Raw genomic sequence first — 16,955 nt, 5'->3', positions numbered from 1 at the left:
AACTCCAACTTTCCTGCCTTTACCCATTCTAAGAGGTGTAGATGAAAGATGAGGGAATTAAAATTCTTTGAATTTCCACTTGGACCTTGCTTTGTAGGCCTAAGGTGGAGTCTAGATGAGATCTTAGCTTGGTCAAGTGCATCGTTGGTTGATCTTGCAGTTTCCTCATGAACTGCTGGCAGGAAGCCAGAAAGCTGGGCAGCTTCTAGCCTTTCTCCCATTGTGAGAAGAGTCCCTTCTAAATTTTCCCCTGCCTTACCCCACAAGCCTTTACTCCCAGTTCTTAAGACACAACAGAGTCAGAATCACAGATTCCTAGTTTTCAGCATTTTAATTGACTGTTGCCAATTCTATGTGAGTACACCCCCTACACTTGTTCAGCTGGGAGTGTGCCCTCTAGAAGCATTAGGGCTTGAGTGGAATTGCTTAGTGGTTGACCTTTGGCTGGGGAGGTGGAGGAATGAGGATGGTAGGCTGCAGAATTGACACCTTCTACACAGTAAATCATTCCCTGTGTTTGGCTCTTCCTTCTAATGGAGCAGCACTCTCCATGCCCCTTTGGCCTTCTACTTCCTCAGTACTGGGGTCTTCTTGCGGAGCTGTGTTGGTCAGCAGATTCTGAGAGCACGAACTCCATCATGGGCCCTGGTATGGGAGAGACACATGGCTTCTGTTCTGAATTCACTGGAGGGAAAAGAAAAAGCACTGACGAAACCTTCAGGATGGGAGAAGGGTGAAGCTGCAGCCAGTTACCATTCCCTGGGCTCGCCCTCCCTTGGGCCCGCCCTCACCATCCTGCCAACATCCCCGGCGAATGTCACCCCCTTGCTTGCCCGCTGCTCCTGGGAGCCGGTGCTGCTGCCACTCAGGGAGTTCCTTCGCATGATGCCTGGGTGCAGGATGGGGAGGGAGAGCACTGAGTGAAGGAAGGGGCCACGGGGAGAGGGGGGCTAATGCCCCCAAACCAAGGGGCAGACCCCCAGGGCCTGGAAGAAAGCCAGATCAGTAGGGAAGGGGACCTGGGAAAGAAGGGAGCCTGGCCACTGCGGTCTCACCAGGGCCCGGGGGCTCAGAGCGCTGCAGGCTGTTGCGGCGGGAGGTGGGGAAACTGCCCTTGGAGAGGCGGCGCTGGCGGCTGGACAGCATAGCAGCTGGGGCCACGATACCCGGCGGGGGCTGCTTCCCAAGCCGGCTGTACAAGTCCTCAATTTCCTTTTTCTGTAGTGTCTGTAGTGCCTCCACCTCCGACAAGTGCCTGAGGAAGCACCAGGACCATGAGGGCTAGCCACATGCTTTGCTCTCCCAAGTCCACCTCTTATCCTTCCTCCCCAGACTCACTTCTGCCGAAGACTCTGAAGCTGAGCCCAGAATTCCTCATCCTCCCCGCTGCTCTCTGACTCCTCACTGCTCAGACACAGGCTGCTGTATGAGTAGTTCATCCACACTGGGCTGGGATGGCTCTGGGGTGGGGGGCTGCCCCCCCCTCGGGGTTCCTTCCCATCGTCCCCTTCCTCCTCAGCTCCAGCCGCTAGGCCTTCAGCTGCACGGTCACTTTCGGCTAGAGCCTCCCTGGCCTCCGGCCCGCCTCCAGCACTATCCTCTGTGTCTGAGCTCTCCGAGGTCAGCTGAGGGGTTGGAGGCTTCAGGGAAGTGGAGAGAGTTGGGAATGTTGGTTGCAGGGGTAGAGGCTCAGCTGGTTCCTTGGATGAAGTCACTTGGAAACGCCCCACAAGCTGTGGCTTTCCCTCTGTCGAGAGAGAAGGAAAGAGTCATGAAAGAAGGGAGAGAAATTGGCAGGGTATGAAGTGGAAGGTGGCAGGGGAAGGTCCGTGGTCAGAGGCCTCACCTTCAGAGATGGGCGCTAGTCTGGCTTCGCCCAGGAGTGGCCGAGCAGGATTTGGTGGGACCTGCAAAGTGTGGGTCCATGAGAAGGGAAATGATCCAGAGTGGAGCTCCCCTAACCATCCCTCTTGGTTTCCTACTCACCTCACTCTCGGTCTCAGCTGTTGGGGGTGAAGGCCTATCCTGGCCACAAGGAGCAGGGGGAGGGGGCAGGGGCAAGCTAGGGAGGGGAGCAGGAGGGGCTGGAGGAGACTGGGACAGGAGCCCAGGTGAGGGAGACAGCAGGGACTGGGCCACGGTCATCACAGCCAGTGAGAAGGCACTAGCCAGAGAGAGGAGAGGGGCTGCTGTGGTGGAGGGAAGGGGGGAAGCAGAGGGGCAGTGGGGAAAGGAAGGAGGAGTAATGGTGACCTGAGAACAACTGGGAGAGAAGGCAGGTGGAGAAGGGAGAAGGCAACTCGGCAGAGACTGAGAGGCAGGGCCAGGGAACTGGGCAGCACTGGGGGAGAATGCCAGTGGGGAGCTGAGGGTCTGTGGAGAGAGATTTGAAGAGACTTGGGAGAATGGGACAGGACTGGGGCAACATGGGGGAGAAGTGATGGGGAAAATGGGACTTGGGGAGACAGGAGTTCCGGGGGAAAACAGGTTTCCAGGAGACAAGGGGGTTCCAGGAGAAGATGGCGAGGTGGAGAAGGCTGCCCAGCAACTCTGCTCCAGGGAGGTGCTGCTCTGGAGCTCTGCTGGCGAGAAAGGTGTGCTGAGTGCCCTGTCCCCCAATCCCTAAGCCCTTCCCAGGAGCAGCTGCAAAGGTTGTGATGAGTAGGGACAGAACGCAGTACATACCACGGGATGGGTCTGGTAGGGGGTCAGAGAGGGCAGGCAATGATGCTGGCTCCACCTGAGGGAGAGGAAGGGGCCCATGGTCACAGTGGGGAAGAGCTGAGTCTTAGATGGCAGTTCAGCCAGGGCTTAATCTAGGGCTCATGAACTTCTAGGAGCCTAAAGAGGAGTTTCAAGGGACTCAAAAGTGCATGTGCTAAAATATTTACAGGTAGGGGGGTATGATGTCTGCAATTCACTCCCAAATGGTTCAGAAAAAAATAATATGTGCACATACATACAGAGACGGGAGAGAAGAAGAGAATGATAAAGCTAACATGACAAAACAGTAATAGTTGGCAAATCTGGGCAAAGAGTAGGAGTTCTTTGTACAATTCTTGCAACTTCTCTGTAAGTCTGAAATTCTACCAGAATAATGGGTTAAAAAGAAAAGTATGCATTGAACACATTTTTCTAGAACAAGGGCCCATGGCTTTCATCAGATACTCAAATGGGGTAAGAACCACTGTGTTAGGGTCACACAGATGAAGGAGTTAGAGTCACGGGGGCTGGTGTTGGCAGAGAGTAATGAAGTCTGGAGCAGAGAGTCTGTCCCCCCCCCCCCCAAAGATGATCTAAGAGGTCTGACCTGGGGGCCCAGGGGGTCCTCAGCAGCCTCCACAGGGCCAGTATCTCTCTTCAACAGGGTCTCCACTCGCTGGATGATCTCCCGAATGCGGCTCAGGAATCCGGCTCGCTCCGAGGGCAGAATGAACTCATTATACACCTGGCAAGGGTCAGCAGGAAGGGGACAGAGGGCTGTTATCTCGCTCATCTCTCTCCCCTGCACCGATCTTTAAAAACCAACCCTTCGGGGCGCCTGGGTGGCTCAGTCAGTTAAGCATCCGACTTTGGCTCAGGTCATGATCTCACAGTCTGTGAGTTCGAGCCCTGCATCTGGCTCTGTGCTCACAGCTCGGAGCCTGCTTCAGACACTGTGTCTCCCTCTCTCTGACCCTCCGTCGTCCAGGCTCTGTATTTCTCTGTCTCAAAAATAAATAAACATTAAAAAAAAGTTTTTAAAAACCAACCCTTTACCCCACTGCTCTGCCAACCACCCACCTAAAATAAGTATTCAGTAAGTATCTACTGTATGCCAGGCACCATGTGGTGCGAGGAGAAATACACCTTCGAGGACAGGAGCTAACATCCCTAGGATGCATCATGGCCCAGATGCTTTACATGTCTGAGCTCATCTAACACCAACAACAGCTCTCTCGGGTCTGTGTTAACAACCCCATTTTATTTTATTGATTTTTTAAAAAAAGATTTAATTTTAAGTAACCTCTACACCCAACATGGGGCTCGAACTCACAACCCCAAGATCAAGAGTTGCATGCTCTACTGACTGAGCCAGCCAGGTGCCCCAACAACCCCATTTTAGAGTTAAGATAACCAATGCTCAAAAAGGTTAAGTTCAGTCTGCCTAACATCACAGGATTTGCCCCCAGACTTGTCTAAAGCCGGAGCCTGAGTTCTTCCCATGGTTGCATCATATGCTTTTGGACATAACTCCTGCTCTCATAGGGCTCATAAACCATGCAGGCTTACTCACACACACACACACTAAGTGAAAATAAGGCAATAAATGGCAAACATAACATTCAATTTCACAAACACTAGAGCACATACTATGTGCCAGGCATTGTTGTAGGTACGGGTACATTGTTCTAGGTGAGGAATGCAGAAAAGCATGTAACAAAGTCCTAGTCCCGAAGAAGTCCAAGATATAGTAGAAGAGACACATATCTACACAACTCAATTTACTGCAAGTCAGTACATGGTAGGAAAGGCACTGTGGTCAAGGTACAGATCAAATGCAATACCAGCAGAAAGGGAGAGGTGTCTAATGGGTACAGTTTCAGATTTGCAAGATGAAGAAGTTCTGGAGATCTGTTTCACGACAAAGTGAATATACTTGACCCCACTGAACTGTATACTTAAAAATGGTTAACATGGTAAATTTTATGGTATGTGTTTTCTGCCACAATTTTTTTTAAATGCCATTCCAAAGAGAGAGCAGGTCATGCCACCGAGGGGGAATATGGGAAGCTGGAATGGCCACACAGAGCTGAGCCTCAAAGCAACCCTTCATCGAGGACCTACCATGTACGGACACTTCTCGTATAATTTCATTTCTCATATGTGATCTCACTTCTCATAAATTACATATCATATCAGAACACCTTTGCCAAATGAGTACTATCGTTTTACTGATGAGCAACTGAGGTTCAGAGAGCTTAAGAAATTTGCCCCAATTCACCAAATCAGTAAATCACAGAGCTGAAATTTGAACTCGGGTCTTCAGTGAAAGCCCACTCTTTCCTGTTCCATGCTGTTCGTCGGGAAGAGAAGGGCAGAGAGAATGGCATGAATTAACAGCTGTGAGGTATGAGAGGACATAGGACATTCACAAAACAGTCAAGACCAGAGCAGAGCTGGGAGTGCTGGGAGTTTTAAAGGCCATGCTCCAGGGGTGCCTGGGTGGCTCAGTCAGTTAAGCATCCGACTTCGGCTCAGGTCATCATCTCCCAGTTCGTGAGTTCAAGCCCTGTGTCAGGCTCTGTGCTGACACATCAGAGCCTGGAGCCCGCTTCAGATTCTGTGTCCCTCTCTGGCTCTGCCCCTCCCCCACTCATGCTCTGTCTCTGTCTCTCTCTCAAGAATAAACATTAAAAGATAAGAACTTAAAAAAAAAAAAAAAAAAAAGGCCATTCTCCAGAATTGGGACCTTACTCTGTAACTACAGGTAGCCATTAACAATGTAGGGGCAAGGGGGCACCTGGGTGGCTCAGTCAGTTAAGCATCCAACTCTTGGTTTTGACTCAGGTCATGAACTCAGGGTTTCATGAGTTCAAGCCCTGCATTGGATTCTGTGCTGGCAGCATGGAGCCTGCTTGGGATTTTCTCTCTCTCTCTCTCTCTCTCTCTCTCGCTCGCTCAAAATAAATAAGCTTTAAAAAAAATGTAGGGACAAACAGCAGGAAGAGCAGACCCAAGTCTGCTGTAGACGCGTGGAGGGTGACCCCTGTGGTCAGGGGGAGGGGTCCCTTTGGCTGTGTGGGATCTGAGTGTGCTTGAAAGCCTAGTAGAGAAGCCTTTCAAGGCAAGAGACCCCTGAGGAGATGGAGGCAGAAGCGGAAAGGCAGCCAGCCTCGTCAGGGGACCATTCAGACACCAGTGTGGTCGGAGGAAAGATTCTTGAAGGGTCAAGTGGCTTGATGGAAGATGATAAGCCGGTGTGCCGAGTGACATTTTGTCTTTGTCCTGGATACAAGGTGAGTGACATGATGGAGGGGAAGCTTTAAAGAGAGTTCCCGAAGCCTGATGCTTCTCGCATTCCCCTCACTCCTTCACCACAGAGGCTGGCATCCATTTCCCCCACTCCAGGGAAGCTGGTTTCGCACAAAGACCTTCTCCTGACAAAAGTCAGTGTGGGCTCGCCTCAGGCTTTACCCCACATCACCTCCTTGAAACTGTCTTTTCCCTCAGTTTTCCCTAACATTTTCTGGGGCTCCTCCTACCTCTCAGGCTCCATCTCTGTGTCCTTTGATGACCTATTTCACCCATCCCAGAAATGGGGGTATCCACTGAGACCCACTCTCAGACCCTCTCTGCCTCTGGCTTCTCAAGCTCGTCTCCCTTCACTCTCCCTTCCATGCTGACAACTCCTCGATCCACTTCTGCCTCCAGGCCTGCCTGACCGTGTTGTGCTCCCAGGGAGGATCTTGCCAGCCTCTCTGTCATTCAAGCTCATCATGACCCCTAAGAACATCTACTTTCATTTTCCAACTTCCTCTCTCCTTTAACGGTCTACTCCCACTAGCTTCTCCACTCTCCAAGTTGCCCATGATATCCTCTCTCCCTAACTCCCTATCATTTCAACTCAGCAAATGTTTCCTGAGCATCTATTATTTGTATTGTATTACATCAATAAATGTCTGGAAGGGTGCCAGGGTGGCTCAGTCAGTTAAGCGTGCAACTCTTGATCTCAGCTCAGGTCATGATCTCACGTTCGTGGGATCGAGCCCCGCATTGGGTTCTGTGCTGACAGTGCGGAGCCCTCAAGGGATTCTCTCTCCTTCTCTCGCTGCCCTTCCCCTACTCATGCTCCTTCTCTCTCTCAAAATAAATAAATACACTTAAATAAATAGAATAAAAAACTGGATTACAGAGTAACTTATTTTCCTGAAACAACCCTCAGATGCTCCCCTTTTCTTCTTTTCTTCCCCCATAATCCATCTTCTCCTTGGACCATTTGTGGCTTCTTGTATCCATCTGCCAACTGGATTCCCTACCCCCGACCCTCTCCCACTTCCCATGGCAGAATGGTCTTCTTAAAGCCTATTCTCACCATGTTACACTCCATCTAACTCTTAAGACTGTCTATAATCTGAGCCTACTCCACATGCCCAACCTCACTTCCACAAGTCTCCTAGAGGAACTCTTAGTTCTAGTGACAGTGGTCTCCTCATGAAGCCCCCCTCCCCCATCCCATATTCCAAGTCACTCCCTGCTTCCATGCCTGTCCTGATGCTGTACTTCCTCTAGACCTGCCCTTTTCAGTCTTCACTGCTGTTCTTAACCATCTGTCACGACTTTGAATAAGTTCTACTTCTTCTCCCTGTTGCCCCCAGACCACCCTTTACTCATGGCCACAGTATCATGTGTCTAGCGTGTACCTCACCACAGCATCTGTGTGTACCCTATGTTAGTCTGAAATTGCTCTAGCTGAGGATCCAAACCTCACTGAATAAATAAAAATTGCCCTCAGAACAAGAGCAGATGTCTTCAGTGTCATCATGCTTTAAAAACCCTTGCTGTTGGGTGGGAGGAAGGGATAGTTCAGTACCAGGGGACATCCGGAGGGAGACTCTTATCCTAGACCCAAAGACTCTGTCCTCCTCTCCCTCCCCCCTCACCATGGCAGCCGCAATCTCTTCCGGGCTGTCGCCATCCAGATCAAATCGGAAGGTCACCATCTTGCTGTTGTGCGTCTGTAGCTGGCACTCAACCACTCTGTCATTCTGGTCTGAGACCTTCAGATTCAAAGTCAGCAGAGGAGAGGAGGTCAAGCCCTCTGTCCTCATCACGTGCCCCCACCCCACTCCAACCAAGTGACAGTGGCCAGATTGGAACTGGACAGAAGCAGACTCTGCCCCCAAAGTCTGATATTAGAAACCAGACTGGCTGCCTCTATGGTACCAGTCACACACTGTTCTCCCCTTTTTTGGCTGACCTCCCTCACCCGCCCCTGACAGTTCCCTCCTGGTCCCGTAGGTTACTCCCCATCTCCTATGCCCTTTCCTTACACTAGTGACCCGAAGCCGGGATCGGGGTCTACGCCGGAGATTTCTCCCTGGGAGTCTCCTCATGCGTCCCATCCCTTCTCCCACATCACTAAGACCTGATGCTGCATCTGAGGCATAGCTAGAAAAGAAAAAGGACGTAGGAGTGTCAGAATGGACACTGGGACCCGCCATATGTCTCACCCTTGCCCCCCAACCCCTACCAGAACCTACCTGTCTCCTGGGGAAAAGTCACTGCCAGGGCCAGAACGTGGAATGGACAGGGCAAAAGCCTGAAATGGGAAATAGGTTCACGAGGTCAGAGGAAGACAATTGTGGGGGTTCAGGGAGATGGTGTCAAGGATGCTGGGGGTACTAGGCAGAGGGAATTAAGGAAGATGAGGACAGAGTGGTGGATTTCCAGGGACATGGGGCTAGGTCATGGGGTTGGGTTTTACAAGGAGAAAGATAGGTCACAGGCTTGGAATGTCTGGGAGCCCCCCACGTGACCCCCTCTCACCGAGGGCAGGCAGAGATGGGACTCAGCGGGGCTGGATGGCACCCCCCCAGGGGGCTGAAAGGCAGGGTCTGAGGCATCCAGGAAGCCGGAGGAGCTGAGGTAGCCATCAGTCTCGCAATCCGCTGGTGGGGGAGGGAGGGGATCAAAAAAGGGGAAATAAAGGGTGGCAGAGCGGGGAGGGGGGGGGGGCGCCTGAGCAAGAAGGGGCCTGGAGCTGTGGGAGTTCTTTCCCAGAAGGAGCTTCGTGGCTAGTTGTGGAAGGCAGGGTAAGTGACAGTGCTGCTGGATTGGACTTCTGAGTGGGGCGGGGGCAGAGGCCAAGGGTTCTGGGACCTAGGTCACATCCCATATCCCAAGGTCAGGGGTGGCTTACAGGTGGTAGATGAGTAGCTGGCATGGCGGAAGAGGAAAGACTGGTGCTGGTCTGCCTCTGGCTCCTCAGGCTCAGGGGGGAAGACACTGGGGGGACCAGCAGTCTTGGGGACAGCTGCTGGTGGGGGTCCTGGTGCAGGGGGGAGGGCTTCCAACTCCCTAGCTTTGCGCAGCTTCTCACGCTTCCGCTGGATGGCAGCAACTCGTTCACGTACTGCGCGGGCCACTGGCTGGTAGTCAGCTTCACAGACTAGACCCAGGGCCACCTGGAGTTAAGAGGGCGAGGAGCACGGTTTGAGGTGAGGACTCCACTCAAAGACCCATCAGGACACCTTCTTGAGGCCTCGGGATATTTCTCCTGGAGAAAGGACACTAATATTTACTGATCATGCACTGTGTCCATTAACTGGCAACTCTTTACATTATCATCGTTAAATTCTCCCAACAACCTTCTGAAGTGGGCTTAGCCCTGTTTTAGAAATAAGTAAAGCCGTGACTAGTTCATGGTTATCTAGTAAATCAACTGCTCTCAGGGGTAAGGGGGAACATTTGGCAATATTTGGAGACACCTGTAGTTGTCACACCTCAGTCCTACTGGCATCTAGTGAGTAGAAGACAGGAATTCTTCTCAACATCCTACAATACACAGGACAGTCTCCCAACTAAAGGTATCAATAGTGTGTCATCATCAAGAATCCCCTGTTTGGGGCACCTGGGTGGGCTCAGCTGGTTGAGCAGCTGACTCTTGATTTCAGTTCAGGTCATGATCTCAGGGTCATGGGATCAAGCCTAACATGCTGAAGATTCTCTCTCTCCTCCTCTCTCTTTGCCCCTTTCCTTCTGTTCCCTCTCTCTCTCTCTCAAATAAAAAGTGGGGGGGCACCTAGGTGGCTCAGTCAGTTAAGCATCTGACTCTTGATTTCAGCTCAGGTAACGATCTCATGGTTCATGAGTTCAAGCCCCCATGTCAGGCTCTGCGCTGACAGTGTGGAACCTGCTTGGGATTGTCTCTCTCCCTCGCTCTCTGCCCCTCCCCAGCTTGTGTGCCAACATATATGCATTCTCTCTCTCTCTCTCTCTCAAAAATAAATACATAAATAAACGTTAAAAAAAAGAAAAGAAAAGAATCCCTGTACATAATGGATCAAGATTTGATCCTAGGTCAGGTTTGAGCTGTGCTAAGTACACCTGTTCTGCTACATTTAAAAACACATTCTCAGGTTCCCTATCCAGACCTACCATAGAGGATCCCCACACTTTCAACTGCCATTCTTCTATCAAGAACCTCATACTCTCTCCCCTTCTCAGGCCTTCCTAAACAGTCCTGCATCTTCTCTCTCCCATGTATGCCTCTCCTGCGCTGGCAGCTTCTGTTCATCAACTCCTTATTCATCTCCAACTTTGCAGCACATGTAAGGGAGGTGGGGCAGGGTGATCTGACTTAAGATCTGAACAGCCTGAGTTTAAATCCAGCTCTGCCACTTACTTGCTCAGGACCTTGGACAAGATATTCAACCTCTCTGAACCTTCCATTTCCTCATCAATATATCAGGATAAAATCACTCCCGGCAGGGTTGGTAACAACAATCGAATGCATGTGAAAGTGCTCTAAGCCATGTACAAATGTGGGATTATTAATGAGCTCCAACCATGTGCCGAGCACTGTCAGAGACAGAAAAATCAATAGAACACAGTCTCTGCCCTCAAGGAATTTATAGTCCAGTGGAGGAGAGACAGGAGTGTATCCTGGTATAAAACAGGACCAATGGTGGTGGGTCCTGTAATGGAGGACCTGCTGAACTGGAACAAAGCATTTAATTTTGACCCTAGAGGGGGCAGGTTTCCTGAAATTCCTGCTTCTGAGCACGGAGGAAGAAAGAGGTGAGGAAGAAAAAAAAAAACAAAAACAAAAACAAAACAACAACAACAAAAAAAACAAAGAAGGCGGGGGGTGGAAAAGAGAAAAATAAATAAATTGGAGAGAAGAGCATTCCAGGGAAATCAGAGCAGCAGGAAGCAGAGCAAGGCAGGCTGGAGGACCCAGGGCTTGCTCTGGAAAAGGAAATGTGCAGTGAGCCCGCACTTGGGGCATGCGTGTGTACAGGCGCGCGGGCCAGGGGAACACTTACCAGACGCTCTGAGAGGGGCAGGTTGGGTGCCCCTCCCACCACCCTGGCGCCCCCACCCGCATGGCACTGACCGGCCACGCACAAGCCCAGCCGCAGGGCAGTCTGTCCTCTGCTCACCATCTCCTGCGCCACCTCCTCTGCCGCGTCCCGGCCCAGTTGGAACAGGAACTCTATGGCCTGGTTGTCCCGCGGGCGCCCCCCGCGCCGCGCGTCCTCCATGCGCAGCCAGAGCTTGAGGCCGGGCTTCTCGCCGTCGTCCTCCTCCGCCAGCTCCACGTGCACGCCGCGCTCCTCGCGGAAGAAGGCGTGAGCCAGGAGGTCCTGGATGGTGAATCTGGGGGGAGTGCTGCGGTGAGCGGAGCCTTGCCGCCGTCCCCCCACCCCTGCCCCTGAATCCACCCCCATCCTGCCCCCTCCACCCCACCTCTCGTTCTTATCTGTGCGGATGCAGCCTTCAATGATCTCCTTCACCTCGGGCATCTTCACCTTATAGAAGCTGTTCGGCTTTGTGCCCTAGAGGAAAGGGGACGCATGAGGCCTCCAGGCCTCTGCGCCCCAGCTCTCTGCTTGCCCCTCACCCCGTCTGGGGCAGCAGGGCATGCAATCGCAAAGGCACCGCGACAGCTACTGGACGGTTTGATTTCAAATCCCAGCCCAAGTATCGACAGAATGACCTTGAACAAGTCTCCCAGTGTGCCAGTTTTCCCATTTGTAAAGCGCAGGGCAGGACGAGACGCCCTGCTCACGCTGCGGGTGAAAGATCAGATGTGAAATCGTTTGCAAACTCTAGAGAGTGCTACACACATCATTATTCTAAACAGCTAGTAAGGGGATAGGGCGTGTGTGCATCCAATATCCTTCAGTGTTTACCAGAGCATCTTTGCGTCTAGCCTGCTTTCTTTAAGGGAAAGGGCATTGACGCAGGCTGGTAAGGGTCGGAAAATGGGAGGAGATCTGGAATTGTCTCCCCTCCCCGCCCCCTCTCACCGAAGTGACTTTGCGGTAGATTTGCGCGGCATTCTGGCACTCGGAGTAAGGGTACTCTGAGGTAGCCATCTCCAGCATGCACATGCCAAACGCGTACACGTCCACCGCCTCATCGTACTTTTCCTCGTACATCTCCGGGGCCATGAACTCCGGGGTCCCTGTAGGATCCACAGCAGGCATTAGGCTGCAGAGCCTCCCTCTGGCTTCCTCCTTCCTCATGGGCGTACCACAGGCCAGGTGCGAGGGAGGGGGAGGACGGAGAGGGTGAGCAACCTCAGGAGTTCTGGAGTGCTAGTAACGGACCCTTCCCCACCGTGTGTGTGTGTGTGTGTGTGTGTGTGTGTGTGTGTGTGTGTGTGTGTGTATGTGTGTGGGAGGGGTGCGGGGGGGAGAGAGGATGCCATAAGTCTCCCCACTTTCCCCATGCTCTTGTAACTCCGTGCAACTCCAAGGACCCAGCTGGGGAGACTGGGCCCCCAGGGTCTCTTCTAACGCGGGGGAGGTAGGAATAGCAAGGACCTCCTGGAGGAACGCACCTATCACGCTCTTGGCAAAGGAGGCGCGCTTGAGCGTGGCCAGGCCCAGGTCCCCGATCTTGACCGACCCTGAAGGGCCTGTGATAAAGACGTTGTCGCACTTGAGATCCCGGTGCAGAATGGGGGGTACCCGGGTGTGTAGGAAATGAAGCCCCCGAAGGATCTGGCGGCTCCAGCGCTGAAGAACTCTCGGCTTCATCTCACGGAACCGCCTCAGGTATCTGGGGGAGGGGTGCAGAGCCAGGGTCAGGGCGGAGACACGGGGGGGGGGGGGGGGGGGAGGAGACCCCCACTGGGAAGTTACCCTAGTTCCACCGGCACCGCCAGGTACACATTTTCTCTCAGCATTATTCTAGCTCAGTCCGCGGTGCGCCCCACAGAGAAACTGAGTCGGGGGTGTGGTAGTAGACCCGAGATTACAAAATGGGTCAGGCATAAATTCACAGATAAGGCTGCGCCAAGGGGCTGTGGGGGTGCCGGAAGGGATGACTAACTGCCTTGGGCGTGGGGGAGGGCTTCGGAAAGGAAATAACTTTTATGTTGCATCTTGAAGGATGAGTAGGGGTTCAAGGGTGAAAAGGGGAAGGGATGGAGACTTTCCAGGCCGAGGGGACACTGTGCTCCAAGGCACGCAGGCGGTGATAGGGCAGGGTGGGAGGAGGTGCTGGGAATTCAGTTTTTGTAGAATTTAGGCTCAAGAGGAGGCTAAATCCTAAGGACTTTGTGAGTAGGTTAGGGAGTGTGGACTTTTTCCTGAGGGTGGTGGGAAACCTTTAAGGGGTTTTAAGGAATGGAGAGAGGCTGACCAGACTGCGGGAAGACAGGACTGCTCCGAAAGGTGAGGGCAGAGTGGGGGAAGGCCCTTTAGGGGGCTGCTGCAGGGCTCCAGACCACTGAGGTGGCAGCGCATGGAACAGGGAAAGCAGAGTGGGGCATTTTAAGAAGGGCCTTGGAGACAGACTGGTGGAGAAGGTGGATGTACAGAGCGGAGACAAAGGAGGCATCTGGGGAGACGCCCAAGTTTCAGCTGGAGTGCTGGGTAGACACTGCCACTCACCAAGGCAGGGATGCAGTAGGGGTGGGTGAGCGCCTGATTTTGGACCTAAATCTGGAGTTTGGGGAGCCTGGGAGAAGTCCCAGAAGGAGTGGGGACCTCCCACCACCAGTTCACCCACCAACCAACACTACCACCAGGCGCAGAGCTCACGTCTTGAGCGTGCCGGAGGTCATGAGTTCGGTGACCAGTACGATGCAAACCTGGCCCTTCAGCACCGACTTCCACGAATCGTAAAAGCGGACGATGTTGGGATGTTGCAGCCCCTTGAGCATCTCCACTTCCTCAGAGAATCGCTGCCGCTCCGTTCGAGAGAGTTTCCGAGTCTGTGGGGGTAGGGGATGGGTGGGAGTCAAGATCACATCAGGCCCAGGACCCCCCCAGAAACGAGGAAGGGCCTAAGTCGCGAATGGGGCTAGGTCATCGCTCGCCCAAGGAGCTGTATACCCCGAATTCTCGGTCCGCCCCCTCCGGCTGCTGCAAGGACACGCCCATCCTGGGCCTGGGGCCGCCCCTGGACCCCCCGCTGGACACAAGGGCCTTTATGCAGCCCCGTCCAGGAGCCCTGAGCTCAATAGCGCCTTTGTGGCCTCCCTGGCCAGCCGTGGGGCGGGAGGGGACGCCCCAGGGGCTGGCAGCGGGCAGGCAGCAGGCGGGCAGCAGGCTGACAGCGGGCAGAGAATTGGGGCCCTCAACGGGGTTGGCCCCAGAAACTGGGAACTGCTAGATCCAGACAGGAGGCCGGAGGGCTGCAGAGGGAGTTACAGAGAGAGAGAGAGAAAGATCCAGGACCAGGAGACCGCCCCCTGCCCCTGGCCGTCCCGCCCCCCTCTCATATCCCTCGCCACCCGTCCCCCCACCCCATTGGTTTGGCTGCCTCTCCTTGCCTGGCCTACAGCCTAGGGCGCGCCACTGGCAGGCGCAAGGGGCGAGCCCAGTGCCAGGGCTGGAGGGGAGGACCCTTACCCAGGCTCTGCCCAAAGCTGCTGCTGGCCCAGATTTAACTGGGTTCTTCCCTCCATGAGAAGAAATCCTTCACACCAACATCCCCCTAAAGCCCATTGGGTTCAGTGCCTTTGGGTCTGGGAAGGGAGAGCCCAGGTAGACAGTGGGATGAGGAGAAGGACTGGATTCAGGCCAGGGCTGGAGCTCTCTGTCTCCCCCTCCCCCAGTTGTGGAGAAGTCTAGAAGTCTGACTGTTCCAGAAGGGGCCTGGGAGGGCCCCATCCTGCTACCACCACTCTAAATCTTTTGGAAATGGAGAGGACCCTGCCCCAGCTTCTAGCTTCCATCATCCCAGCCTCCTAATCTGCAAAGATCCAGGGTGAAGGAGGAGGACCAGGGTCACACTGAGGGTTTCAGTACTAAGGGGAACGGGAAAGGAAGAGATTGTTACTACTGAGGGAAATTGGTCCCCTTCAGATCCAAACTGGCTACCTCCCCGATTTAGCATCCTATCTTCCACCTCTCAGGGTTGAGTACAGAGACTTCAAAGTTAAAATGTCCACAACCCATAGGGGAGCTTCCATGTACCCCCTGCCTCAGTTTTTCCTTCTGCAGCCCAGAATCAGTCAGATCCATTAATCATCAGAGCAAGGTGGGGCAGGAGTGTCCAGACATTTGACTGGAAAAATAGATCTCTCCCTTGCTGCTGTCCCCTAGGTTTCTCATCCCCAGACCTCCAAAGGGTCCCATCCCAGGTGCCACAGAGGGGGTGCCCAGCCGCACCTGCAGCTCACACCAGGCCACCTCCACCGTGGTGTCGGTGTCCAGCCCTCGATACACCGTCTTGAACGAGCCACGTCCAATCTCGATGTCAAACTTGAGGTATCGGCCGTCCGGGGACGTTGCCACTGCCTGGGTCTCCGTGTCTTCCTTTTCCTCCTGCTCCCTCTGCCGCTCCCGAGCCGCGGCTTCGGGGACCCTCGGCGGTTCCCGGGACCCCGGGCCTCCTGCCGAGACTGCTAGCTCTGGACGCGCTGAGTCTGCAGCCTTCGCGGGGGCTCCCCCGGTCCACGTGCCCTCGGGGGGTTCTGGGCAGCTAGGCGGTGGGCTTTTCGCGGGGCCGGGTTCAGCGGAGTCCGGAGGCTCAGGGGGCTCCGGAGCGGGTGAGGCTGGCTGGGACCAAGAGCTCAGCAGCCCCAAGTCGACTGAGCTGCGGCGGCTGAGACGGGAAGAGCGCGGCCGGGTCTCAGCCTTCCCGGAGAAGCGGCGCGCCCGGCGAGGAGGGGGCCCGAGGCGGGGCGGCCCCGCGGCAGCGAGAGGCGGCGGGGGCCGCAGGGCCAGGTCGGCCTCTGCCTGGGACATGGGGACCGCAGTCTCGGAGGCCGGGGGTGCCAGCATGAGGAAGGGCCGGCGCCGCAGGGCAGCAAGCCTGGCGGCTGGAGAGGAGGCGGACTGGCTGGGTGCGCAGCGCTCGGGCTGAGCTACCGGGGCCCCAGTCCGGGCTCGACCGTCCTGCAGCCCCGCCCCCGGCCCCGCCCTCATCCCCCCAGGGCGGCCCCCTCGGAGCGGCCAGCCGCGCGGAATCGGGTGCGCAGCCCCTCACCTCGGCCGCCCCGCCCCCGGCCGCAGGCCCTCCTCTCCCTCGCCTCCCGGTGCACCGCCCGGAGGCTCATTCCGAAGTCGACCCGGTGCGAGGCGGCCGCGTGTCCTCCCGCACTAAGAGTGAGCAAACCTGTCGGGGGGCGGGGGTAGCTGGGGGAGGCACGATGCTGGGGTTGGGAGAGGAAACGTGACGGCGGCCCTCCGGCCCTAGAAGCGTGGGGGGAGAGAGGGGTGGTTAAGGGAAGGTTACCACCCGCCTGCAAGCCCCAGATAAGGTAGCGCCACCCCCTCCTGTTCGTCCGGAGTAGCCCCAGGCCGACAATACAGAGGTCAATGGAAAGGTCTGGTTTTCTCCCAAGCCGCTGACCCTCTAGGCTGCACAGGGATGGGTGTGTGCACCCCAGGACAAGTCCCTCCCCCAAGCCAAGGACCCGGTCACCCATCCCCTCCGCCTTCCTACCTTGGCCGCAGCCTAGCCCTGGCCACAGTAGCTGTTTTTGCTCTGTGGGCTCTCCTTCCTCCTCCTTCTGTTTGCCCAAGTTCCCAATAAACCAAAGTCCATATCCGGTTTACACCCCTTCAGCTCCCCTTGGCCTCAACTACCCCACCCCGGACCAGTGGGATGGAGGGAGGGGCTTCAGAGCAGTTCAGGACTTTCATGGGGGAGAAGGGGAAGCCATGAAGTTATTCCAATTCAGAAAGCAGTCTGTCCCTAAGCTGTGTTCCATCAGCACTCCCCCACACAGCCCACCCAGCAGATGTAAAACCACAGGCCCCCTGGAGCCTGCCAGCACGGGGGCA

General features: G+C 54.9%; 1 protein-coding gene across 8 annotated transcripts; it reads right to left on the bottom strand.

Annotated features, from left to right (window-relative positions):
• Positions 1-305: 305 nt before the first annotated feature.
• Positions 306-16,949, bottom strand: WNK4 (WNK lysine deficient protein kinase 4). Of its 8 annotated transcripts, none has more exons than XM_078437119.2 (19): positions 15,336-16,949; positions 13,761-13,933; positions 12,554-12,774; positions 12,018-12,175; positions 11,455-11,543; positions 11,148-11,364; positions 8,903-9,167; positions 8,530-8,651; positions 8,244-8,302; positions 8,034-8,151; positions 7,644-7,760; positions 3,311-3,448; positions 2,686-2,740; positions 1,987-2,582; positions 1,847-1,907; positions 1,339-1,747; positions 1,056-1,255; positions 792-889; positions 306-645 (listed from the first exon to the last, which is right to left on the bottom strand). In XM_078437119.2, exons 1-19 carry the CDS (start codon positions 16,092-16,094, stop codon positions 637-639), a joined length of 3,864 nt encoding a protein of 1,287 aa, XP_078293245.2. In that variant the 5' UTR covers positions 16,095-16,949; the 3' UTR covers positions 306-636. The 8 variants fall into 8 exon arrangements, with proteins under 8 accessions (XP_078293245.2, XP_078293250.2, XP_078293247.2 ...); XM_078437124.2 differs by having other exon boundaries at positions 834-889; XM_078437121.2 differs by having other exon boundaries at positions 1,987-2,579.
• Positions 16,950-16,955: the final 6 nt, after the last annotated feature.

The sequence above is a fragment of the Panthera onca genome, chromosome E1, assembly GCF_046562875.1.
Source record: "Panthera onca isolate mPanOnc1 chromosome E1, mPanOnc1 haplotype 2, whole genome shotgun sequence".
Taxonomy (NCBI): domain Eukaryota; kingdom Metazoa; phylum Chordata; class Mammalia; order Carnivora; family Felidae; genus Panthera; species Panthera onca.
Note: the sequence above shows the minus strand (reverse complement) of the source record. Positions and strands in the feature narration are given on the sequence as shown.